This window comes from Aotus nancymaae, unplaced genomic scaffold (genome assembly GCF_030222135.1).
Source record: "Aotus nancymaae isolate 86718 unplaced genomic scaffold, 86718_ANA_hifiasm-v0.15.2.pri h1tg000017l, whole genome shotgun sequence".
Taxonomy (NCBI): domain Eukaryota; kingdom Metazoa; phylum Chordata; class Mammalia; order Primates; family Aotidae; genus Aotus; species Aotus nancymaae.
In genome coordinates, this window is record NW_026988429.1 from 12,548,019 (window position 1) to 12,569,021 (window position 21,003).

Sequence of the window (21,003 nt, forward strand, 5' to 3'; positions counted from 1 at the left end):
GAGAGAAAAAGCAAAGCCCCACAAGGCAGAAAATTTTCTCATCTGAAACCAAATTCAACAGAAAGCAGATGTCCCTCACTACATTAGTCCAGCTGGAAAGAACTAATGAGCAGTTATTTCCTGAGGCAACTTTCAAACTGTCTGGCACTTCTTTTAGGTTTTAGCTGCTATAAAGTGGCTGGCTGGAGAAGACTTGGGCTCACGGGCTTCCTGGGTGGTCAGGGGACAGGCAGTGACTGGCCAGGATGATAGGAAGACTCTGGAGGCTCTCCATCTTGAGGCAGCCCAGGAAAAGGACAGCCTGAGGAAGTTACTGTCAGAATGAAATCTACACACACACAGCTGAGTTGCCAGGTGACCCACACTGAACCACCCTGAAAAATACAGCACGTTTATACTCCATGAACGAATGGAGGAAGGAGCAGCAGCCTGTTTTCTTTAGGCTTCAGAGGCAGAACAGATGGGGTAGAGAGAGGCTGAGACAAGGTTTCTGTAGATTTGCATTGCCAGGTTGGCCTGATGAATTCAGAATTTAGCAATTCTGAGTTCTCTTTTGTTTCAGCTTAAAGATTAAAGCATAAAATGGTTGCATCTCAAATGGAAGGTTCTTGGAATTTATTGCTGTTCATAAATCCTGATTGATCTTGGGAAACCAAAGCAGAATTTCTCTTCCAAAGATACTCACGGGGATCCCTCATTTTGCCAGCAGGTATTATAGTAAAGGGGGCAGGAACCCCCGCCCCGCCCCGACCAACCCTGGACCCAGAGATTTGCCATATGGAGTAGTGGGACGCCTTGCTACAATTCTGTGTTATAGACAGAGCTGATCTTGTCTGAAGCAGTAATCATTCATTTTTTGTTCCCCTTCCCTCTTGCCCAGGCTTTGTCTGCAGAATCCCTTGGCTTCCTGAAAGGTACTTTTCAAGCAACCACCCAGCCCAGTGTGCTGAATCACTTCCAGAAATGATCCTAATGTGCTCCTCTTTGGTTCAGGGTGAGGAAAACCCAGCTTGGTCCCTTGAAACTGGCTTTCAGCATCCTCCATCTGCCATCTGCGCAAAGCCCATAGAGCACCAAGATCTGTATTAATCATCTTCTTGAAAACCCTTTACAGCCCCACCGCCTCCTTGCCCAAAACCCTCGCATCACCACAAGGGACTAACTTCCCTATGTTAATACAATTCACCTCCAACCATTGTGTCTTTCCAAACATCAGCATAACTGCCTTCCCTCCACCGCCAGCCGAACGTAGGATGCTGCTCCACATTTGGTTGTTGGGGAAGGGCTTGTCACTGGGGAACACTAGGATGATCTGCTGATTTCACATGATAGGAAATATCTGACCAAGTTAACTTTTTGGGTCTAAGTAAATAATGAGGAATTGACAACAATAAGAGGGTGATGTGTGAAGATGTTAGGAAGAAACACAGTTTTGAAAAGGGCTGGAGAGAATAGAGAAAGAAGTAATGCTCACACCGATACATCCCACAGACGGGTGTTTATTTCAAGCCTCCTCTGCTTCAGTTGTTATGGCTTGGCTGTCCTCCACGTCTGGACCCCAGTCAACTTATTCTAGGACCTGGGTTCCTTCCCCTGGATCTGCTGGGCCACATGAGTGTGAGTGAGTCCCCCCGCCACTTGCTCAGGTAGTCTTTCCACCTGTCCATTGCATTTAGGTGACTCTCCCAGTACACCCTAGGAAACTGCAGAGAAGCGCTCTCTTTCTCTCTCCCCTCCCCTCTTCTGTTTCTCCCAGCCCTAGGTGCCAAGTTAGTTAGAAATTTTATTTTTTTCTCATTTCCAGCAGGGTTGAATAAGTTAGAAATTCTGAACCTGGGACCCACAGATGAGCTTCAGAGGCTCTGGGAACCGCTTAATATTGCAAGTGTGTGTGTGTGTGTGTGTGTGTATGTGTGTGCATGCACACATGTATGTGTGTTGGGGGTGGTGAGAATTTGGGGGGCAAGATTCAGCATTTTTTCCATCAGATTTTCAAAAGGACCCCTCAAAACATAAAACACCACTGACTGATCCTTAGCCTGTTCTATGTGGTTGCACAGGTGATGAGCAGGTTAAACTAGAGGGACTGAGATGCTCGTGCAGTTGTGGTACTTCCAGCACAGTACCTTGGAAGCTGCCATCACAGCTGCTGTGGCGGCCACGTTCAAGCCTCGCTTCCCGAAGTGCACAAGGGCGTCATAACTTCGGTCTTTTGCTTGGACCAGACAATCATCGATTTCCTGTCAAAGGAAAAACAGAGGCACACTGAGTTAGAAGGTTCAAATATATCTCTGTTCTCTTTTCCTTTCTCTGAGCACTGCACTTGGCAGCTTCCCCAGTCCCTGCTCTTGCTGGGCCTGAAAAGCTGCAGGCACTTTGAGGGTGTGTGTGCAGAGGGGAGAGAGCAGAGGGACAGAAGAGTAGAAAAGGGGACTCTGAAAACACTGCAACTTATAGATCCAGCAATGCCCTGGGACTGTTTCTAAAGCCCTCTAACCTTCCAGGGGGCTCTAGGAGGTTCTGGATGTGGACAGCCCTGCCTGCCATTCTATATATAGCCATTTAGCAGACACTGAAAGCACTAAGGGTGGAGAGAATGCCCAGAACCAAGCTTCTAGCCTCAGACCTGCCTCCAACAGACTGTCAGACCTTGGTAAGTACTTAGCCTCTCTACATACAGTTTTAGTCTTCTGAAAAATGAGGATAATGATAATACCCAACTCATGGGGCATGGTGAGAACTAAATGAGGTTAATTCCAGTAAAACATCTAATATAATGGCTGGTTTCAATAAATGATAAGCATGTCATCTTCCTTATCTTGACAGGGTTGGGCCCTTGCAGTTCTAAAATTCTGTCATTCTATAGTTATTTAATTCTATAATCAAATATCACCCCATTTGTATATTGATGGGAGGGATTATAAAGCCGAAAGAAATGGATATTACTAGATAAGGGAGATTGTTTTGCAGATACTCAAATAAAAGCAGAAATCGGAAGTCATCCAGTGTCATGCAACAAGGTAAAGGTGAGACGGAAAACAGGATTGAGGTCTTCCTGAGGGACCAAAGCCAAATACAATATTGGTCTAGTTCAAATTTGGATTAACTTTGGTTTATTCTTTTTTTGTTGGGGGGGTGTTTGTTTTTGTCATTGTTTTAAGAAAATGGTCATTTGTCATCACAGTTGCTCATTTCAGAGTTCAGTAAGACAGTGACATTTGACCTCAGTCAAGTTCCATGCATTAGTGGATTTCCTTTGCTTTGAGGTGTGCAAGTGGGTCAGCAACCTCCTGCTGGATGCCCTGTGGAAGGCTTCCCCAGGAAGTCACAGCCACAAGCCCTCTCACTGTGATCTCCCTGTCCCCGCCCCCAACCCCTTTGGAAGTGATTCTTGGCAGCTCTTAAGAGTCAGTCACCTTCATTTCAATGGAAGTTACACTGGCAGCTTCAGGGGAAGCCCAGCGTTTGGGGAAAGGAAGTAGGAAGAGTAGAGATTTGATAACCAGGTCAAGACAGGGATCTGTTCCTCAAAATCCACCTTTCTGAGACAGGAGTGGTCCAGGTTCCTAAAGGGATTTTCAGAAACTTCTACAGTAGCCTGCTCATCCAATTGATATGTTTCCCAAAGCCTTCCCCTTTCTAGTCCAAAGAATTCAACTTTCAGAAACAATAGACATTAATCAATCAAGCCACTTATGGTGCTCCTATTTTATGTTAAGAAGCTCTACTACACAATCAGTTTAGCAAATAATATAGTTAATGAATGACACAATGTTGGAAACTCTACTAACAATCAGTTTAGCAAATAATATAGTTAATGAATGACACAATGTTGGAATTGTTTGACCCAATAATCCTGCTGTTGGGAATTAATTCTAAGACAATCAAAGGAAGCAACTAAACTCCAGGAATGGTCGTGCTCACTGCAAAACTGTCTATATCAGGAAAACGTAAGAGGCAATCTAAATATCTAGCAGTAAGGGAACATCATCATGGGCATTACAAAGAATACCTATGAAAGGGATATTCATGGTGAATACCCATTTAGAAATGGATTTATGTGCAAACACATTTAAGATCTCAGGATACAAATATTTTATCTATGTTGAGTTTTAAAAGTCATTTTAAAAATCGACATAAAATTTTAATCTTTCTTTTTTTAAGAGATGGGGATTCTCTAGGTTGCACAGGCTGGCTTCGAACTTCTAGGCTCAAGTAATTCTCCCACCTCAGCCCCCTGAGTAGCTAGGACTGTAGGCATGCACCACCACACCTGGCTTCCAGGTAAGATTTAAAATAGTCTATGTAAAAATCGTATCTATAAAAGGACAGGGGCTAAGCATGACAAAAGGAAGGAAATTCCATTTGCATGGTTAAATTGTGAGTGAATTTCTTTCTTTTGTTTCAATTTATGGAAATATTTTCCAGTAAATAATGACAAATAACATCTTTTAGAGAACTTCACCACTATTTCTAAACACATCCCAGAAATACACTTAAAAAATAATGTTAGGAGGAACAACTTGTTGGAGGCAAATGAGAGCCAAATGAGAAGCCTCCTGCAATAAGATCATCTGCCCTTTTTATTTATTACTTATTTTTTCACTTGCTAGAAAGAATGAAAGGCATGGCAGCATATATTACCTTCTCTTTTGAAGATAGCGTGGGATGTACAAACTTCCTGTATAGGAGGCTGGAGCCTTTTGTGTAGGGAGACAGCAGCCAGGCTACAAATGCTATTTTTAGTTCATAATAGAATGGAAACCTGGAGAGAGAGATGAAAACACAAGTTCTGTTAGGTTCTCAGCAACACTGCCCTTTTGAAGGATGAGACCCAGTGGGCGGCAAGGACACCTCTCCCACTTGCATGTGGCTGCAAGGTTCCCAGATTCCTCTGTCCTCCACCCATGAAGGCAAGGGCACACACATGCATACCCACAGCACAACCCCAAGGCTTCTCTTTGAAAACAAGTTTGTGTTTTCTTTTGTTGTCAAAGCAAACCAGGAATGCAGGTTCTCTCCAGCAGTCACCCCATGGCCCTGCCTGGCACAGGCTGGAGCTTCCTGCTGGGCTGTGCTCATTTAGATAGGAGCTGGGGCTCTGGCCCCAGTCTACAGACTCAGAGGATCTCTTCTGTGCTATACACCCAGTCACTCACTCTTCACTCAGTCCAAGAAGGCACAAACGCCAGGGGGAATTACAGCAGTGGGAGCTGACAAAAAAACCTCTAGACTGAGAATGAAATCCTCTCCTTCTTGGCTGTCTTCTTGGCCCAAACAGAGGCAGCGAGAGGAGCCCAGCTCTTGGCAGGAAGGAGAATGCTACTCACCCTACTCAGTGGCAGGCAAACAGATCTCAGTGCCAAAAAATAGAAGAGTCCAGGGTGCAGATAACACATAATTCTGGAGTCTGCAGTCCTGCATACCCTCAAGCCTGTTTATTTATTTGTCCCCTGGCAGGCACCCAGTCCCTGTACATGCCTGCTTGTACCAAGTACCAGGGAAGCAACAGTGACCAAAGAAGACCTGATCCCTGTCCTGTGGGAGCTTCCAGTACAGTGGGAAACACAGACAAGATTCTGGCATCCTTGGAACTAAGGGTCCAGTCAGGGAAACAGAGGTTTATAAAATAATCACAAATAATATAGAACAGCAATCTGAGACAAGTGCCATAGTGCTAACCCACATGGTGCCTTTGAATGTATTAGAAGAAAACCGGCCTTTTCAACTGGAAGCAGCTCTGTGGCCACATGAACTACAGAGCTTGGTCTGGATTTCAGCCCCATTCACCTGCTTGGCCAGATATCTTGTGCTGTGAACAACCTGAGCAACCATATTTGGCAGTCCAGAGGTGTATTAACCTTGTGTTTATGGTTTATTTTATTTTATTTGTTGAGACAGAGTCTCTCTCTGTCCCCTAGGCTGAAGTGCAGTGGCATCATCTTGGCTCAGTGCAACCTCCACCTCCTGAGTTCAAGTGATTCTCCTGCCTCAGCCTCCCAAGTAGCTGGGATTACAGGTGCATGCCACCACGCCTGGCTAATTTTTTTGTATTTTTTTAGTAGAGGCAGGGTTTCACTGTGTTAGCCAGGATGGTCTTGATCTACCTGCCTCGGCCTCCCAAAGTGCTGGTATTACAGGCATGAGCCAAGGCACCTGGCCATGGTTTATTTTTTATTGTCTGTATTCTGATGTACCTTGGGGTCATGCTAACTCTGCAGACACTGCACCTCCCAAGGTGAGCCAATGGTTAGAGATAGTAAAGAACTTACCTGCAACACATCTTTCATATGCAAACCAACGACCATGGGCCTAGATTCCGACCACTGCCTCTAATGGACTCTCACACTCCAGGCCACCTTCTGCTTGCCCCAATCACCCCAGGGCCAGGGCTAGACAACCAGAGACAGCCCCTATACCCCAGAGCCCAGTGAAATTATTCAAACCAGCCGAGCCCAAGCCTGCCCACCCTGCTTTGCCCTTTCCTTCCTTTGGTGTGGAACATGATAAAGTCCCTCACCCCCGGTTCCTCTCTCCGCTCCTGAGGACCCTCAGTGGCCCCCAACATGGCTCTGCGTGGTGCGCTGTGCCTCCTGTTTCTAGGAATCTGTGAGCAAACAAACCTCTCCCTTCATGACAATTATTTCCATGTCTGTGTCTTACCCACACTCGCTTAAAACAAATCCCAGGTATCCTTAAAACCTGATGCTATGAGATGAGACAGTCACCTGTGCTAGTTTCAGGGATCAGAAAAGTAAGTCCTTTCCAGGCATCCTCCCCAGATAAGCGATCAGAAAATCAAAAAAGCAAGTCATTCCAGAGCCCTGAACTCACACACAGATACCTCATCCCCTAGTCAGCAGCCACACCCATGCCTCCTTTCCTCACCAAGGTCTCCTGCCCTCCCCAACCTTCTGCCTCTGGTGGGTGCTTCTTGAATATTCCCTCAGCAATTAGTGGGCACTTTCGTGGCAAGACTTTTTAATGTTTCACAGCCAGAAAAGAGAGAGGCTGAAGAACAGAGGTGTGATTCTCCCACATTTGAACACTCTGGTGATTAATAACGAAGGAACTTTTGTTTTGAAAACAAGTATTCACCAGCCCCCGAGGGGAAAGCAAATGAATCCAGCAAGCTCAGACACCAACACAAGACACACAGATAATCTGTCGCACCGAGGCTCTTTTATTTATTACATAAAAGATATATTTTTTTTAAAAAATAGGCATGCAAGCATAGTGCATTAAAAATTTTAAAAGTCCAAAAAAATAGATAATAAAGAGCCTCCTTCCCACACCTGACCCCTAGTCCCTTTTCTAAAAGCAAAAACATTATCAGTTACTTGCATATCCTTCCAGAGGTAGACTAGGGCCAGGCATACTTCACGTAGGTGTATATAGTCATATACACCCGAATTGCCCCCAACACACAGAAGCAGTCTACATAACTCCTGCTATACTTGCTTCCCCCAGCACATACACACAATCAACAGTGTGCCTTGGGGACTATACCAGTACAGGGAGAACTACCTCATTCATTTTTTTTTTTTTTTGACAGAGTTTCACTCTGCTGACCAGGCTGCAATGCAATAGTGCGGTCTCGGCTCACTGCAATCTCCACCCACTGCAATCTCCATCATCTGGGTTCAAGCGATTCTCCTGCCTTGGCCTCCTGAGTAGCTGGGATTACAGGCATGTACCACAACGCCCAGCTAATTTTTGTATTTTTATATTTTTAGTAGAGACAGGGTTTCACCATGTTGGCCAGATTGGTCTTGAACTCCTGACTCCAGGTGATCCATCCGCTTTGGCCTCCCAGAATGCTGGGATTACAGGTGTGAGCCACTGCAACTGGCCTATCTCACTCATCTCTATGACCGCATATGAGAATATGAGCACCTGCTCAGGCCCCCACGAATGGATATATATGATGGTTATGATCTTTGGCTACTTCAGCAGAGCTGCAAGAGAACCTCTTTGTGTATGCTTCTTTACATACAATGCAAATGTATCTTTAGTGTAAATGCCCAGAAGTGAAATTTGTGTATGCACTTTATAGATCGAGGGTGCACCTCTGTGCAAACATGAGAAGAGCTGGATTCTTCATAGCCGTGCCCTCACGTTGCATGCCAGCGGCAAAGCCGCCCCAGGCTATGAGGTTGGGGATTGTGGGATGAGTTTGCATATCAGATCTGGGGTGGTCCTTCTGGACTGCCTCGGCCCTCTTTATTTTCTGCCCAGTCTGCTACAGACCCTCCTTGTTCTTTGGGTTCTTTCTGGTATGTCCCATCGAGGCTGTTGCAGACTCTGAAGATCTTTTTGCATGACAATCTCTGGCATCTCCAGTGACAAATTAGGGTAACAGATTTTGTTTGGGGTAGCTTCCAGGACTGCCCTTTGGGTCCTGTCCTCCCAGGTAGCTCTAGACTGATATGAGAGAGAGCTACTCTGCATTTCCCTGTTCATCCTGGGTGATGGAGCCTCCTTGGAAAGTATCTGGGGCAAGGGAAATCAGCTGGGTATGGAAGAACCACAATGAAATGGGTCTGTTACTCTGGCAGAAAGGTGGCATAAGTATCCAGAGAAGAACAAAACGAGCCATTGAAGCCTGCTAATTCCTGACCTTTCCAGGACTTTGGTTAAAAGTAGGCTCCTTTTGAGTCTTTTCTTGGTAGCAAAACCAAAATCTCAAGACTGTCTTCTATTGTTAGCAATCACCATGTTTTCTTTCCATTTCTTTCCTCAAGCATTATTCCTGCCACACTTGTCCACTCAAAGATACCCACTGGCTTATTGACTGAGTCATAGTTTTACTGATTTGTTGAGTTGGAAAAATTACACTGAAAAGCTATAAGGGGCCCAGGCGTGGTGGCTCACACCTGTAATCCCAGCACTTTGGGAGGCAGAGGCAGGTGAATCACCTGAGGTCAGGAGTTCAAGACCAGCCTGACCAACATGGAGAAACCCTGTCTCTACTAAAAATACAAAATTAAGGCTGGGCGCAGTGGCTCACACCTGTAATCCCAGCACTTTGGGAGGCTGAGGCGGGTGGATCATGAGGTCAGGAGATTGAGACCATCTTGGTGAACACGGTGAAATCCCATCTCTTAAAAAAAAAAATGCAAAGTTAACTGGGCGTGATGATGCATGGCTGTAATCCCAGCTACTTGGGAGGCTGAGGCAGAATACTTGAACCTGGGAGGCAGAGGTTGCTGTGAGCCGAGATTGCGCCACTGCACTCCAGCCTGGGCAACAAGAGTAAAACTCCTTCTCAAATTAAAAAAAAAAAAGGGGGGGGAGGGAGGGAGGTAAAAAAAAAAGAAAGAAAAGAAAAGCTATAAGGGGAAAGTTATGTGCTGTGCAGTACCGGGAAAGCAGAGCCAGGTGAGACATAGCCTCACCCTTAGGAGTTTTTCATCCAGTCAAAGAGCTAAGACAAGAAGGTGAGCAATCAACAATGGTACAATGGAAGCACGGACAAAGTCCCAGTGGGGACAAAGCCTTTGCCTCCTTCCAAAGTTCCTTTCATTGCTCACCAATATCCCCTCAGAATTTTTCTTACTATTTACCTGGTAGCATCTCAACCTCAGTAAGTCCAAAACAGTAGATCATAGCTAAGTACTAAGTACTTCCCACTTAGTACTTACTACAAAGTAGTACTAAGTACTTCCCACTTAGTACTTACTACAAAGTAGTACTAAGTACTTATTATTTACTACAAAGTAGTACTAAGTAAGCACTACAAAGTAAGCACTAAGTGATGTCTAGATCAAAGGGGAGTGAAATTTGGAACTGAGAGGTTCACAGCATACACATAAACAGTGCTAAGAGGAGTAACTGGTAGCACTTCAGTCTAGGATTCCTAAGGCACTCTGGCTCCTCCCTTTCCAGAGTCTTAATTTTTCAGCATTTCCTTTTATTCTGTGAGTTACTTCAGCATCTACCAACAGCGTCATTGTTTTATTTTCTTTTCCTTGAGTTTGTCGAAGGTGGTCTCTGTTCCTTGCTAGAATGGATCCAGGGGTCCCAATAACCCATGGCCCATGGGCCAAATCCAGCCTGTCATCTGTTTTTATAAACAAAGTTTTATTAGAACACTATTATGCACAATGCTTTATTAATTGTCTATGGTTCCTTTCATGCTAATGGCAGAGTTGAGTAGTTGCAAAAAGATCATATGGCCTGAAAGCTCAAAACATTTACTATCTGGCCCTTTACAAAAAAAAGTATGTTGACTCTGGATTTAAAGCCAGGGCTTCCCCACATAAAATCTCTGTCACTGAAGTGTGCGGGGGTGGGGTGGAGAGGAACAGTCCTGCTACCTCTGGAATCATCACATACAGGACCAGGTCCTTGCCAAGCATCACAAGATAATCCAGGTTGATCCACTGAGACCCTGTGTTTCCTAGAGGCCTTGAGTTCCCTTGGCTCTACCAACACAGTCACCACCAAGTCTTCTTCCAGCCTACCTTGAAAGGCAGAGAAAGACCCTACTCATTTTGTAATGTGAACTCCTTGAAGAACCTAGACTTCTGAGATGTATTTGAAAAGGCCAGGGGCACCCACCACATTTCCTCTATCTTTTCCAAGGCATAGGCAAAGCACTGGGGAGCACAGGGCAGCTGTCATCTCCCCACTCACCCCATATAACATCCAGACACTCTAGATGTGTTCTAAGAGGGCTATACATGGCATCAAACTGTCAAAAATACATGCAATAAATATATATAGAACATTTCTGGAAGCAAAGCAAACACAAGTAACCTTTACAGTGGGTACTTCCAGGGAGGGAGACTGTGGGTCTGGGGGAGGAGAGACACTTTTCAGTGTATTGTTTCAATTTCCTTTTTCCTTATGTATGTATTATTTTATTTTTAGTTTTATTTTTTTGAGACAGAGTCTCGCTCTCTTGCCCAGGCTGGAGTGCAGTGGCGTGAGCTCAGCTCACTGCAACCTCCACCTCCTGGGTTCAAGTGATTCTCCAGCCTCGGCCTCCTGAATAGCTGGATGACAGGTGCCGCGCCACCACACCCGGCTAATTTTTGTATTTTTTAGTAGAGATGGGGTTTCACCATGTTTGCCAGGCTGGTCTCGAACTCCTGGCCTCAAGTGATCCACTCACCTTGGCCTCCCAAAGTGCTGGATTACAGGAGTGAGCCACCATGCCCAACCTGTATTATTTTATAATTAAAAAAAAAAAACACAACTAAATGAAATCACCTCTACAACCTATGAAACAAGCCAACATCTTATCTATTCTGGGACCATAAATAATTGCTGTTTTCATCAAGATGGAAAGTTTTACAAAGTTAACCATGAAGAGGATCTGCCCTAGGGCAGAAGGGGGAAGAGGGGAATGGGGGTGAGTGAAGGGTGAGGCAAAGAGGGTCCACATGAGGGACTCCAATTCTGGAAGAGAACAGAAGTTAAAGGTGCTTCTAGGAAGACAGAAGGCATATTTTAGGACAGAAACTCTCCCTCTAACCTTTTTTAATAGTAAAGAATGCTCAGGCTGGGTGCGGTGGCTCATGCCTGTAATCTCAGCACTTTGGGAAGCAGAGGTGGGTGGATCACAAGGTCAAGGGATTGACCATCCAGGCCAACATGGTGAAACCCCATCTCTACTAAAATATACAAAAAATTAGCTAGGCATGGTGGTGTGCGCCTGTAGTTCCAGCTACTCAGGAGGCTGAGGCAGAAGAATTGCTTAAACCCGGGAGGCGGAGGTTGTAGTGAACCAAGATCGCATCACTGCACTCCAGCCTGGCGCCTGGTGACAGAGTCAAACTCTGTCTCAGAAAAAAAGAAAAAAGAATGCTCAGAGCTTCAGGGATGGTGCCCGTGTTCTTAGAAGTGAAGCAAAGCTGCTACATTCCCTAATGGGTCCATTCTGTGCTTGTTCTCAGGGTGAGAGGAAGGAAGGAGAGAGAGGACCCTCCCAGAAGAAGACTAGGATCTATGATACCTGGAGGTTGGGAGAAAAAGAGAAAGCAGGGTGATCGGGCTCTGGGATAAAGCAGACAGAAAGGTTCCTAAGGAGCCTCTTCCCTGCAGAAGCAGAGCTCGGGCCACCAGGAGAAGAGCAAAGGACTCTCACTTCCCAAGACCAAATGATGGAGCAGAAGAGGCCTCCATGTGGGTCAGGAAGAGAGGGGGATTCTACCCATACCTGCATACCTGCTCCAAATACACCAGGTATCAAACGTCTTCCTGTGGTAGGCAGAATTGTGGTCATGTCCTTCTCCCCTTGGTGTTACTCCCATGAATATGTTGATTTACATGGCAAAAGGGACTTTGCAGATGTAATGAAGGTTACAGATGACTTTAAGATAGACAGATTATATGGGATTATTGGGGTGGGCCTACTCTAATCACAAGAGCCCTTAAAACAAAGCAGAGATCCTTCTCTAACTGGTGGCAGAAGCAGACAGAGATTCAAAGCAGGGGCAGAACTCGACATGCAATTGTTGGCTTGAAGATGAAAGTGGTGGCATATGTCAAGAAAATGGGTACCTCAGTCCTACAACTATAAGGAACTGAATTCTGCCAGCAACCTGAATGGGCCTGGATGGGGAATCTTCCCCAGAGCCTTCAGATAAGAGCCCAGGCTGGCCCACACCTTGATTTTGGTCTTGTGAGATTCTAAGCAGAGGATAATTCCACCTGTACTTCTGACTTATAGAAACTGTGGAATCATAAATTTGTACTGTTTAATGCTGTTAAATTTGTGGCAGTAATAGAAAACCAATACGCCTCCCAAAATAAAAATGAAATCAATTCCAGAAATAGTTCTTGAGCACTTACAAAATATGAAACTCTAAAATTCCAGGGCCACAGGGTAAGGGCATATTCCAGCTACCCAGGAGGAATACAGCCATCATTAGATAGGATTTCCATCCAACCGGAAGCAGTGAGGCTGAAATGCTGATAGCCCCAGGAAAGAGCTAGTGAGACTAACATGGGAGGACAGAAGAGGTCCCTACCATCAGACAGATGGCCTCATCAAGGAGGAAAGGGTGGATGGCAGGAGGTGCTGGCCATGCTATTTAATTGACTAAACAGTCTTGACTGGGCTGGCCTCTACTCTCATCTTTGTGAATCAGACAGGAACCTTCCTGATGTAGCTCTGTACAAAATGGCCTGACTGGATCACGAGGTCAAGAGATACGAGACCATCCTGGCCACCATGGTGAAACCCTGTCTCTACTAAAAATACAAAAATTAGCCAGGCGTGGTGCGCATGCCTGTAATGCCAGCTACTCAGGAGGCTGAGGCAGGAGAATTGCTTGAACCCAAGAGGCGGAGGTTGCAGTGAGCTGAGATCACACCACTACACTCCAGCCTGGGCGATAGAGTGAGACTCCGTTTCAAAACAAAACAAAACAAACAAAATGGCCTGACTTCCAGTGCCAGCCTCAAGGCCTGGGGGAGACAAGGGATGGCTCAGCAAAGAACTCTGTCTCCACTCAAGGAGACAGCTCCGTCCAGAGTCTGCTGCGTTATCTGTGTGCAGTGCAGGGCACGAAGGCACAAGCATATTGAATTAGGAAATCCACACTCCTTCACTGCAGCTTGAGGCCACATGGCTGAAACATCTATTTCTCTCAGTGGAGAAGAAAGCTATATTGGGGGGAAAAGTACATATTAAGATAATTACGGCCATTGACTCAACAGGATTTAGAGAGTTCTATTCAGGTCTGTTCCTTGGCCTAGGACATCCCAGAGGGTAATTTCACACTGATCCTTTTTGGGTAAAAATATGTTTTCACCAAAGTGGAAATATCTTTATTATTTTCTCTGACGACACTTGAACATGGTTCAAACATTCGTACAACACAGCAAATGCAAAACCAACTCCATGATCTCAAGTCATAGAAATAACCCTCGTTAACTATATTTTCCACATTACTTTTTAATACACTTTCACATTCACATGTGTACACACTTGGCTCTTTAAATATAAACAGAAATCTATATATTATTTACACCTCTTTCACCTAAGAAAGCACAATATAGCATTACAAAGATCTAGCTTGTTTTTTAATTGCTTATTGTTAGAAATAGCTGCATTGCTTATAAGAGAAAAAAAGGGTTTCAACTGAAATATCCATCAAAAGAGGATGAGTTAAATAAATTATACTCGATCTATGCCATGAAATACTATGTGGCCATTAAAAAATAGGTAAATGTATTTATGCTCATATAAAAGTATTTCTAAAATAAATTTAATAAGCAAAGTGAGAACTCATGTATACTATGATACTACTTTTTAGAAAAGAAAGTGTGTGTGTGTAAAATGTTTGTATACACACACATACACACACATATTAGTCTTTTTTTTTTGAAACAGAGTCTTGCTCTGTCACCCAGGCTGGAGTGCAATGGCACAATCTCGGCTCACTGCAACCTCCATCTCTTGGGTTCAAGTGATTCTCCCACCTCAGCCTCCCAAGTAGCTAGGACTACAGGTGCATGCCACCATACCCGGCTATTTTATTTTTATTTTTATTTTTAATTTTTTTAATAGAGACAGTTTCGCCATGTTGGCCAGGCTGGTCTCGAAATCCTGACCTCAGGTGATGTACCTGCCTTGGCCTCCCAAAGTGTTGGGATTACAGGCATGAGCCACTGTGCCTGGCCAATATATTACTTTTTTTAAGAGGATACATAACTGTGAGTAGTGGGTATGATGAGAATGAATTGTGTGAGAAGGAAACTCAGTTTTTCCTGTACATTTTTGTGCATGGTTTCTTTCATTCCTTTTTTTTTTTTAACATATGAATGCTTCTTTACCAACTCCATTAATTGAGGAAGTGTATCTGTCCTGTCCATGACTATATCTCCAGTGCTTAGAACAGTAACTGCTCTTTAAAAGGTCATTCAATAAATACTTACTTGAAGAACAACTTTATAGACTAATCTATTGAAAATGCTCCAGTTAACATCCCTGCACTTGCGTCTCTGGCCTGAGGTGAGGTTTTAGGCGAGGTTCAGCCCTTTCCCACCTCCCCAACGACACTAAGCAAAATCATCCTTTGAAATGTCCCAGCTCCTGGAGTACTTACCAACAAAGGAAGATGTCTGTGAATGTCTCTGCTGTGGTGAAAAGTGCAAATATAATCCAGTACATCATCCATTTGACCTGTTGAAACAGAAAGCAAAACAGCTCGTGAAAAGGTCCAGGAAAAACGCTGCCCAACACCAGGAAGAACAAGCCCCGGCGGCGGATGCAGAGTCACGTCCAGGCGGCGCAGCCTGCATTTGTAGCCTTCTCCCTATCCTTCCCCAGCTTATGTCCAGTTCAGCTCCAGATCTTGAAGCTAGAAGCAATTGGGCTGTTCCACAACTGACTCAGGCTGAAGGCAAATGGCCCTCAAGTGAGCCAGGGAGACCTGCAGACCAGGAGTGACCCAGAATTCAGTCAGGTCATTTTTCAGGACCAATATCAGGGGGGTAAATGCTCTAGGCCTCCACACAGACACACCTTGGAATGAAGTGTAACTGGGTCAGACTCTCTGGGATGGGATGGTAGTAATCCTCCCTGGTCACCAAGCATCCTGATCTTCCTTTATGTCTCTCCCATGTGACCATCCTTTTCAATTTCTACTTCCTCTCCTCCCTAAGGCTTTGTCCCCTCTCTCTTGAACTATTCTTACTTCCGTTGTTTCCTGGCTTTCCCCTCAGCAACCAATCCTAATACTGAGCCACCCCAGTACTATTCTCCTAAAAGTATGAACTCATTGGACTATCACCCTATTTAAAATATCCTAGCCTGCAGAATGAAGTCCATATTTCTTAGTCTACTCCTGGCTTCTGGCAAAATTGGGGTAGCTTGTATTGAACTAAGACTCCTACTAATAATGACAATAAACACCAAACAAAATATTTCAAAACAACTGTTTGAAGGCACTGGAGAGCAATATAAAAAGCAGACTGAGACTGGAAGGGATTCAAGCCTTGGTGTATAGGAACCACACTGGGTTAGTATAGGTCAGTGTGGCTGAGGACAATCCCCACTCTGCACATCACAGGGGCAGAGAGAACTTGAGCACAAATCCACAGTCTTATTTGTCCAAAAAAATGGAGAGTGGAGTTTGAGACTGCCAGAGATGCCCCGGAAGTGGAGAGGAAAAAATCTCAGAAATAGGGAAGCCATAAAGGGGCAGCCTCAAAAATCTACATATAAATTCTCTTCAAAAACTTGGTGGGCTCCTGATAGGCACAGAAGCAGGTAAGACTCCAAACAAAGAAGTCTGTATAATACATACATGGCTGGGCATGGAGGCTCACGCCTGTAATCCCAGCACCTTGGGAGGCTGAGGCGGGTGGATCATGAGGTCAAGAGATCAAGACCATCCTGGCCAAAATGGTGAAACCTCGTCTCAACTAAAAATACAAAAATTAGCTCAGCATAGTGGCACATGCCTGTAGTCTCAGCTACTCAGGAGGCTGAGGCTGGAGAATCGCTTGAACCTGGGAGACAGAGGTTGCAGTGAGCTCAGATCACGCCACTGCACTCTAGCCTGATGACAAAGCAAGACTCCATCTCAAAAAAAAAATACATACATATAGATATAAATGTAGATAACAACTGGAAAGCTGAAAAGCTCAGAGCTGAGCAGAGATTCAGCTTCTGTCTACTGTTGGGGAAATAAAGTTTGGAGTTCAAGTCATGCAAAGGTAGAGGGGTTTGGTAAGCATTTTGGAATTTCCAGTGAAACATCTGGAAGACCACATCTTAGCAGTAAAAATTACATCCTAACACTAAGAGATTAGCTCTATGACTAAGAGCAAAATTGAAATATACCTGCCTAAGCAAAACTTACCTAGCTGCCACAGGGTCAAGGTGATCAGCCTGAATTTAACTGCCTGCTCAAACAACACTCAACACTCTTTACAAGAAGGAAATAAAAATCTACAACCTAAGGGTCTATCAATGGATGACGGAGTAAAGAAAATGAGGTGTGTGTATATATATATGTGTGTGTGTGTGTGTGTGTGTGTGTATAATTAATATATATATATATATATGTGAGGAATACTACTCAACCATAAAAAGAATAAAATAATGTCTTTGCAGCAATATAGACAGAACTGGAGTCCATTATTATAAGTAGAATAACTCAGAAACAGAAAGTAAAATACTGCATGGTCTCACTTATAAATAGGAGCTAAATAATGTGTACATATGGACATAGAGAGTGGAATAATAGACTTTGGAGACTTGAAAAGGTGGGAGGGTGAAACTACCTAATGAGAAACTACCTAATGGATACAATTTATGCTACTTGGGTGATGGTTACACTAAAAGCCCGGACTTCACCACTATGCAATATATCCGTGTAACAAACCTGCACTTATCCCCCTAAAGCTATAAACATAAAAAGTATATAAGAAAAATGTATAAAATACCTGGGGTTTCCACAGTGAATCATACACAAGGTTCTGTATACATGTGAGGGAATAGGAAAATATAATCCATGGTTATGAGAAAAACTGGTCAATAGAAACAGATCCACAGATGACTTCGATATTAGAATTAGCAGACAAGGGCTTTAAAAGGTATCAATATGTTTTGAGATAACTAGATATCCACATGTAAAAGAATAAAGTTGGACAACTTCACACCATATACAAAAATTAACCTCAAATGGATCAGAGACCTAAATGTAAGAGTTAAAACTATAAAACACACACATATTAGTCTTTTTTTTTTTTTTGAAACAGAGTCTTGCTCTGTCACCCAGGCTGGAGTGCAATGGCGCAATCTCGGCTCATTGCAACCTCCACCTCTTGGATTCAAGTGATTCTCCCACCTCAGCCTCACTGGGGCCTCCACTTTGTGACATACTTCAAGGAAGTGTAAGAAACTTCTTTTCAGTTTTTACCTGACTTGTGTGACTTTTCAGCTAGCAGTGAAACAATTACATACCTAGAAGTTCTCCCAAAACTACAATTGGCCTGGTTTCCCACTTGCTTTTCTTGCCACTTTTTCTCAGTCTCTTCAATTCCTCCCTAGGGCTCTGTTCTAAACATCTTCCTTCTAACTCTAAACTAGACACTGTCCCTGGGGAAAACTGTACATTCCTCACCTAATACAGCTAACCAATCCCTAAGTTCTGTCACTTCTACCCTCTTGCTTTTTTCTTGAACCTACCTTATTTTCTCCATTCTCATCTGCCATTTCCTTACTTCAGACCACCACCATTTCCTGTTTAGAATACAGTTACAGCTTTATACTGGTCTTTATACCTCTGTCCCCTTCACAATCCATCCTCCAAATTTCAGCCAAAATGATTTTCTTAAGGCCAGGCATGGTGGCTCATGCCAGTAATCCCCACACTTTGGGAGGCTGAGGCAGGTGGAACACTTGAGCCCAGGAGTTCAAGACCAGGCTGGGCAATGTGGTGAAACCTTGTCTCTATAAAAAACACAAAAATTAGCTGGGCATGGTGATTCACACCTGTAGTCACAGCTACTGGGGTGGCTGAGGCAGGAGGATCACCTGAGCTTGGGAAGGTCAAGGCTGCAGTGAGCTATGATTATACCACTGCACTCCAGCCTTGGCAACAGAGCAAGATTCTGTCTCAAAAAAAAAAAAAAATTCTTAAACCCAAAGTAGGTGATTCTCTTTCCTAGATTAAAGCCTTCAATAGTTCCCTACTGTTGTTAAGATAAAGCCCGTATTCCTAAAGTTGGCTTGTGAGGCCTAGAATGAACTGGCCCTATGTTTTTTTTTTTTTTTTTTTTGAGGGGGGACAGGGTCTCGCTGTGTTATACAGGCTGAAGTGTGGTGGTGCGAACACAGCTCACTGCAGTCTCGACCTGCTGGGCTCAGGTGATTCTCTCACTTCAGCCTCTGGAGGAGCTGGGACTATAGGTGTATGCCACCATGGCTGGCTAGTTTTTTTGTATTTTTTGTAGAGACAGGTTCTCACCAGATTGCCCAGGCTGGTCTTTAACTCTTAAACTCAAGAGATCCATCTGCCTCAGTCTCCCAAAGTGCTGGGATTACAGGTGTGATCCACCATACCCGTGATTTGCCCTTACTGATTTTCATCAAAAGCTCATCCACACCCCTACGCTCTCACATTTCCCACTCCAACCATAGAGAGCCTCTCAGTTCTCAGCAGAGCATCTTTTTTGCCTCTGATTTCAGCCCTTAGATCTCAGCAAAAATGTGACTTCCTCTAGGACTTACCCAGAGTTTGGGTAAGTACCTTCTCCTTGTCTTTCTCTCTCTCTTTTTTTTTTGAGACAGAGTATCTCTCTTGTTGCCAGGCTACAGTGCAATGGCGTGATCTTGGCTCACTGCAACCTCCGCCTCCTGGGTTCAAGTGATTCTCCTGCCTCAGCTTCCTGAGTAGCTGGGATTATAGGCCTGTACCATTACACCTGGCTAATTTCATATTTTTAATAGTGACGGGGTTGCTCCATGTTGGTCCGGCTGGTCTCGATCTCCCAACCTCAAGTGATCCTCCCGCCTCGGCCTCTCAAAGTGCTGGTATTACAGGTGTGAGCCACCACATCTGGCCCTCCTTGTCTTTCTCTACAGTACCACACACATTCCCTGTCATAACACTATATTGCTTTGAAAGTACCTGTGTATTCTCTGCTTTTCCTGCTACATTGTAAGCTCCCTGAGGGTAGAGATCAGTTCTTCTTACACATCATTATATCTCTAGTCCTTAAAACAGTTCCTGACAAATAGGTACTGAATGAATATGCTTCAAATGGCTTAGAATGCTGGCATTGTGAATGGGACAAAAATAATGGTTTCAAAAAGGTTAAGAAGGAATATACTTTGAGAAATACTGTCTAGATGGCTTTTTGAGAAGAAAAGACAGAATTAGATAGATTGTGAGGCAACAGATCTCCCTATGAGTGCCTACTGAGTAGATGACTGCATAAACACGGGAAGAGAGGCACCTGTTGAAGTCAAGGTATGAGTGACTGATAATTATCGGGCCACTTGCACCAACAAGAAAGTAAAGAAAAAGCCAATTTAGGCAGAAGAGATTGAGCTTTATGTGGCTCAGGGCAGCCAAGAAGAATGCCCAACAGATTCCTAGAAAGGCAAGACCAAAGCTCAGGAGGGAGGTTGAGGCTATGGACAGAGATGTTGCACCATGAGATGTTGCAGCCATGGCAGAAAGGGGGCTTAATGCATTCTCCTGAAGAAGTTCCCATGATGCACTCCTTTACTTTAAAATACTTTCATGCAGAAAGAAGGATCTAAGAATGATTCATTGAGGCTAACAAGGTCAATGGAACACTGGTGACTCAGGGATGGAAACCATACCCATCTAAAATTACTAGGAAATGGTTTTCCCCATCATTCCTTGTGGAAATCAAATGACAGTCATTTTCCCCAAGACTTGAAATATAATTTTCCAGGTTTGAAAGGTTCTATCCAAACCTCCCTGCAAGACAGGGATAAGGAGCCTGGGTGGGCCTTCAGTCAGAATAGAGAGTGGGAACTATGGCCAATTTGAGAGGCAATGTCCAGGAGTAACTCTCCTGGACAAATGGAACACTGATAGCATGACTGGGGAGTCTCTCTAAACTGGTCAGGAGCAGGAGCTAGGAGTGAAGAGATGGGAAAGATGCTGTGACCCTCAGCCACAGCAAGAAGCTTCAGTGTTCAGGGTGGGAAGCAGCCTGGAGACTTTCCATGAGCCACAGCAGCTGGCTAAAATTCCGTGGTTCATTCTGCCCCACTGCCAGAGCTTCTGGCAGCCTGCCAAAGGCCTCCCTATGGGCTGCAGAGGAGCAGGTTTAGCTACCTCTTTAGCCTCACCTCACCTTTGGACTCTCCTCTAACCAGGCACACTCAATTTCTTGAGCCTTTCACGCTCTTCTTTCATCTGGCCCCTGCACTTCAGCCTCACAGGGAATTCCCTGTGCCAAATGAGAAAGAAAAAATTCAAGCCTGCTTTACAAATGACTCTGCACCATCTGCTAGATCAAGCTTACTGTGGATGGCTATATAGTCAGAGATGACCC

The 21,003-nt window shown here is 44.4% G+C and overlaps 1 protein-coding gene across 4 annotated transcripts in view; it reads right to left on the reverse strand.

The window, feature by feature from the left end:
• Window positions 1-21,003, reverse strand: part of REEP1 (receptor accessory protein 1) — a 117,137-nt gene that overhangs the window by 34,720 nt on the left and 61,414 nt on the right. For all 4 annotated transcript variants that reach the window (XM_021672632.2, XM_064377965.1, XM_021672631.2 and 1 more), the window contains exons 3-5: window positions 15,063-15,139; window positions 4,645-4,765; window positions 2,127-2,240 (exon numbers count right to left, since the gene is read on the reverse strand). In XM_021672632.2, coding sequence (XP_021528307.1) covers window positions 2,127-2,240; window positions 4,645-4,765; window positions 15,063-15,139 — 312 coding nt within the window. The remainder of the gene's footprint in view (window positions 1-2,126; window positions 2,241-4,644; window positions 4,766-15,062; window positions 15,140-21,003) is intronic.